Source organism: Ipomoea nil, unplaced genomic scaffold, assembly GCF_001879475.1.
Source record: "Ipomoea nil cultivar Tokyo-kokei standard unplaced genomic scaffold, Asagao_1.1 scaffold2928, whole genome shotgun sequence".
In the NCBI taxonomy this organism is placed as follows: Eukaryota; Viridiplantae; Streptophyta; class Magnoliopsida; order Solanales; family Convolvulaceae; genus Ipomoea; species Ipomoea nil.
The window spans coordinates 2429602-2435815 of NW_017619356.1; the positions used below are offsets into that span (position 1 = coordinate 2429602).

Genomic DNA, 6214 nt, shown 5'->3' on the forward strand with positions numbered 1-6214 from the left:
ATCTCCTGGTGCTTCAATTACTTCTTCAATGTTGACTTCGAAATTGGACTTCTCTTGAATTTTATCTCAATTCAATTGCTCCTCAATGTCTTCCTTTAATTGGTCCCCAATCTGAATTGCATCCCATACAACAACTTGAATTGGCTCCCAATTTTAATTCTACATTGGCTCCCAATTTTAATTCTACATTGGCTCCCAATTTGAATTGATTCCATTATTTCAATTTCATGTCTTCCTTTAATTGGTCCCCAATCTGAATTGCATCCCATACAACAACTTGAATTGGCTCCCAATTTTAATTCTACATTGGCTCCCAATTTGAATTGATTCCATTATTTCAATTTCTCTGAACTAGCTCCCAATTCCAATTGATTTCGACTTCAATTGCTTCGAAACGCTCCCAATTCCAATTGATTTCGACTTCAATTGCTTCGAAACGCTCCCAATTTCAATTGGCTATGAAATCGGCTCCCAATTCCCTTTTGAATTGGCTCCCAAGTGCAATTGCTTCTCAATTGCCACCCAAGTGAAATTGCTTCCCAATTTCCACTTGTAATCGGCGCCCATAGGTAGACTAGCGCCCAACTCCATCAGATTAAATTAATTTGGCTTCCCAAATTTTACCTTGTAAAATTGTTGATAGTGAGTTTCGAACTTGAGCCATTTCACATAATATATCAAGCATCATCCACTTCGTTCGTACACCTCATTGAGTAAATCCCCAATCTTCTTTGATGTACTCCTTTCTTTCTATAGATGCTTGATCTCCAAGTTAATTTCATGCATTCTTCAATTCGTAATTTTCTTCACGAAAATTCTTCTGGGATATCTTCTTTAGCAGCTTTGACGTGAATATTACACCATTAATTTTCTTCTTCAATTTGCCATTTTCTCCAGACAAATTCTTGATTTTAGGCTTGATATCCTCTTCTTCCATTTTCATGCATCTTCCTCTGTTTTTCTCTTTTGCAACTTAAATAATTTCCCGATCATGGTCTAAGACTCTACTAGACCTAAGAAATAAAATTGGGGGATCTACAAATACATATTTGGCATATCAAAACCATTACACTTTATTTCTAACAAGGGGGATCAGACAAAACCAGTCGTTATATTATAGACCGCGGTGCATGTGCACCGCGGTAAAAAACGGCACCGTTTCTTTAAGTAAAGAAACGGCCCGCCGTTAGAGTTCACGGAGTCCGCTTGTTTGGTGTATTAAACACCTACTGACACTACAGTATATCTAAACCGACACTGCAGTTATATTAAAATGATACTGTAGTTATAGTGAAGTGAAACTGCAGTGTATATAAAATGAAACTGAATAACATTTCACATATTTGAGTGTATATTGTACAATGAAGCTGTAATTATATCAAAATGATCATGTAGTTATGTTTTAATAAAACTATAGTGTATATAAAATAAAATTAAATAATATTTTCACATATTTGAGTCTATAAAATATCAAATGAAACTATAGTTATATCAAAATGAAACTGTAGTTTTGTTGAACTGAAACTGCAGTGTATACAAAATGACACTGAATAACAGAGTTACTTTTTGTAAAAAGGTGCGGAACGGCGGAAACAAACACTGTTTATTTTCATTTTAAAAAAAGACGCGCGGTGCATAATCGATTAGGTTGCACAAGTTTATAAAACGATCAGGTAAAAACATAACCATTGCACAAGTTTACGTTGACGATATTGTGTTTGGGCCCCCACAGACAGGTGAAACGGACAGACTGGTCAAAGTTATGAAACAAGAGTTTGAAACGAGTATGATCGGAGAGCTGACTTACTTTCTGGGATTACAAGTCAATCGGTCAAAAGAAGGGATATTTATTTCTCAAGCGAAATATGCGAAAAATCTCATATCCAAATTTGGTCTTGAATCGGCGAAAGATGCCTGGACACCCGTTTCAACGACTACAAAATTATCTAAAGACAACCAAGGAACTTATGTTGACTCCACCTTGTACAGGAGAATGATTTGCAGTCTACTGTACTTAACTGCTAGTAGACCAGACATCATGGTAAGTGTTAGAATGTGTGCACGCTATCAAGCTGATCCAAAAGAATCGCACTTGATGGCAGTCAAACGTATTATAAAATACGTTAAAGGTACAAACAGTTATGGTATTTGGTATTCCACTGACACTAATCTTAGTCTTACAGATTTTAGTGATGCTGACTGGGATGGTAACGCCGATGATAGAAAAAACACGTCAGGAGGATGCTTCTTTATCGGGAAAAATCTAGTTGCCTGGTTGAGTAAAAAGCAGAATTCAATATCGCTCAGCACTGCAGAAGCTGAGTACATAGCTGAAGGTAGTTGCTGTACTCAACTGCTTTGGATGCGTCAAATGCTTTCAGACTACGGGTTTGATTAGAAAAATATGACCCTCTTCTGTGACAACACTAGTGCGATCAACATATCTAAAAACCCGGTACAACATTCCCGGACAAAGCACATAGACATACGTCATCATTTCATCCGTGAACTAGTCGAAGACAAAGAAATTACGTTAGACTATATTTCTACTGACAAAAATCTTGCAGATCTATTCACAAAGCCATTAGACAAATTCAGGTTTGAATTACTTCGCGCAGCTCTCGGAGTTTGTACGATTACTGTCTAATTCCCTCTAGCAGGTATTTGTTTATTTTTTTTTATTTTTTTGTTGATCTAACAGTTTATTTTTTTTGTTGCGTACGCATTTTTTTCAGGGACAAATCTTTTTAACTTCTCTTTTCGAACTTAATTACCTATACGTATATTTCTAATAAGTTTTGTTTTTCTATCAATTTCGGGTATCTCATGTTGCATCTAGAAGACTAATTCAAGCCTAACACCTATTCTCTATCCTACTCCTACTCAATAGCCTACATAATAACCTAAGTCTTCTACCCATCCTATCACTACACGGTCTTTTAGAAGCCATCTTCTCACATTTAATGTTTTGTCTCTTCCCTTGCCTCCACTACGCCTAAAGCCTAGATCTTCATCCTCTGCATCTATCTCACTCCATCTGTAACACCCCAGATTTTCAAGACAATTAAAACTTATATAATAAAGGTGATATCTCATTACATCCCAAAGTATATCATAAAAGTACGGGGTGCTATGCCACACCTGGGCTAGAGAACCCAGGTGCACAGGCTGTCTAACTAATATCCACCGAAATACAATGCATAATATGGCATGCAGGCCGAAAGGGAAACTAATCTACTTCTACACTCCAGTTTTAGCGCGCTCCAGTGCTCTAGTCCTCTGTGCCTGAAAGCCAAATATATCTGTTCAGCGAGAGATGCTGGTAACCCACTCCAACGCGTTGAAATACAATACATATAGAGATATATATAGATATACGAAAACCATTTTGAGCATGAAGATATATCCTACGAACTCTAGCTTTAAAACCGGGAATGACTCGATAGATAAGGCCAGACACCAGCAACAGTTATAACAAGCATATGCAGTTCACGAAAGATAAGACAGATAAGGCAAAGCATAAACAATAATCATAACCCAGCATAAACGATCCCCAGCATAAATCTCATAGTCACATCCCCCAAGACACTCATAATCACAACTCATCCATATCACAACACATAGCACACTTTGTTGGCGCCACAGGACCAATCGCATGCCCATACATGAGGGTCAGCGCATATAGCTCTGACACGGCCCCGCAGCACCCTGCCCCGTATCGCAACACGGAGGAGTCGATCGCAACCGACCGATGAACCGCAGCTCATCATAGTGTTTGATCGCAACCAAACAGTGGGCCGCAGCCCAAGAGAATGTCATCTGACCGCAGCCAGGAAAGAGGACGAACCGCAGCTCGTATAGAAACGTTTGATCGCAACCAAACGGTGGACCGCAGCCTAAGAGTATCAATCTGACCGCAGCCAGCTTCTGAACCGCAACTCAGGATAACCAATCCGATCGCAACCGAATTGGGGTAACACACACACATAACACATAGTAAGCACATGCAACCCACATTACACATTGGGAAGGGGGGGAAAGCGTATAACAAAACCTATGCGTGATCCATCACATACTAAGAATAGTCCTAAGGGGTTCATACTTCTTCCACCTAGGTCAACGGGATACCAATTCAACTAGCATGCAATATAATAGACTCATAAACCTACGAACGGTACCCGAAACATCAAACTAGACATAGGCACGATAAACGGAGTCCGTTGGGACACCACGGGGAACGGGGGAACATCAAACGGGGAAGCCGGGGTCCCGAAGGGGGATGATTTCCAGCGGGTAGCCGGTGGGTGGGGGGCCACCTGCCGACTGCCCGCCGGATCTTACTGTACCGGGCAGCGGGTCGCCGGCGGGCAGCTGCCCGCCCGCCGGCTGCCCGCTGCCGGTGACGGTTTCTCGGCCGTGGGTAGGTGGCGGGTCCCCTCCCCCCCACTGACTCTTTACCACACAACACGTCCCGGGAACCGTTGTGGAACCCGAAACCATGCTTAGACACTTTACAACGTAGTTAACGACAGCACATAGACAATTAACGGATCAATACGATAAACGAACGGCACATAACCTAACATGCTTTCCTAAACATAATCAACGCCCAATCATGCGATTTCCCCACCCGATAATCCAAGAATAATGACATACGATACAACCTAGGGTTCTAATCACTTTTACATCAACACGAATACGATTCATCTTCTAATTGCAAGATTCGGTAAGAATAACACATAAGCATCAAGAACATCACGCAATCATCAAGAACAACACCTAATCATCAAGAATTCCATATAATCATCAAGAACACCATAATTATCAAGAATCTCCCAATATCAAGATTATCAAGATCCCTCATGGGATCATCACATCAAGCATCAATAATAATCATCAGATCTCGCCATTCACAGTAATATGGGGGAAACCCTAAGGGGGAATCATAGCTATGAAAATAGGTTTTGTTGATACATGGGTTACCTCTTAGCCTTAATTAATTCCTTGGCTATGAAGGATCTTTCTTTAAGCTTTCTTGCTTTCTTGATTTCTCCTAGGGGAATTCTTGGAACTCTTTGGGTGGTGAGAGATTATTGTGGTGGGGATTCTAGGTGCCTCCCAAGTTCCCTATTTATACATCTAGGGGTCTTATTTAGAGTCTAATCCTATTGGGATTAGGGGTTGGGTTTAGATATGAGGGCCCACGGACTATGGTGGGCCTTTTTCCCTAATTAATCATTTATAGTTTATTCTTTCTTTTGGGCTATTGGTTAATTAATTAATTAGCTTTAGGGGTCGTAACGCGGGGTGTTACACCATCCGATTCCACCATTGTTAATTCTTGAAACACTCCTCCAATGGAAAATCCTTTTCTCATCCTTGTTTCACCTTCTAAAAGGATCACGTTATTTCATCAAATTATAGATGCCGAATCTTCGTTTTCAACCGAAGTCACCAATCGAGTTCTTGCCACCATCAAGCAACAATCTTCTCTTCTTGAAGGACTCACAGACAAGGAAAAACGACAGCTGCTTGCACTCGCCCGCCACATCTCCGCCGCTCCGGATAAGGAAAAACGACTGCAGTACCGGAGCCACCACCAGCGACAGTCTCTCTCTCTTCGTCTAATCCTGTGGTATCTCCCTTGTCTCTCTCTCCTCTAGAACATGCTTTGTCTACTTCTCAAAAAATTGATTTCAATGTCTCCTTACTTGAGCAATTTGTCTCTACTGTGCCTAGTAGTTCCATAAATGTGAAATCTTTACCATTACCTAATGATCCCTATGATCCGTCCTCTCACTTTTTGTCCAGCAGTCCCACTCCTTTTGGTTGCGTTTTCTGATTTTGTGAGTTCACTGCCATCAAATTTTTCCATTAGAAATTTTGCTCAACATTTATCTATTCATGTTGTGGCTATGACTTGCTCTGCCTTTTCGATACCCATCCACATTCCCGCCTCTCTGTCCAAATCTGAACATGCACCTCTGTCTGCGTCACCTACTCAAGACTCTGTCCCACTTATTACGGTGCCTCTATCTAAGTCTTTCCGAAAGGGAAAAGAAAAGTTGTCTAATGCAGGTCATGCCGAGAAGCGAAAATTTTCAAGAGTTGATGATGTGGATATTCACTCTGAACGCAAACATCAAAGAAGGGGGTCCACTCTTCCACCCAGAGTTACTCGGTCCCGGACACTTGCAGAATCTCCAATTGCGCT

The 6214-nt window shown here is 40.9% G+C and overlaps 1 protein-coding gene across 1 annotated transcript; it reads left to right on the forward strand.

Annotated features, from left to right (window-relative positions):
- Positions 1-1786: 1786 nt before the first annotated feature.
- LOC109162278 (uncharacterized mitochondrial protein AtMg00810-like) lies at positions 1787-2398 on the forward strand. The gene has a single exon (XM_019310998.1). The coding sequence runs from the start codon at positions 1787-1789 to the stop codon at positions 2396-2398; it is 612 nt and encodes a 203-aa protein (XP_019166543.1).
- The last annotated feature ends 3816 nt before the right edge of the window (positions 2399-6214 follow it).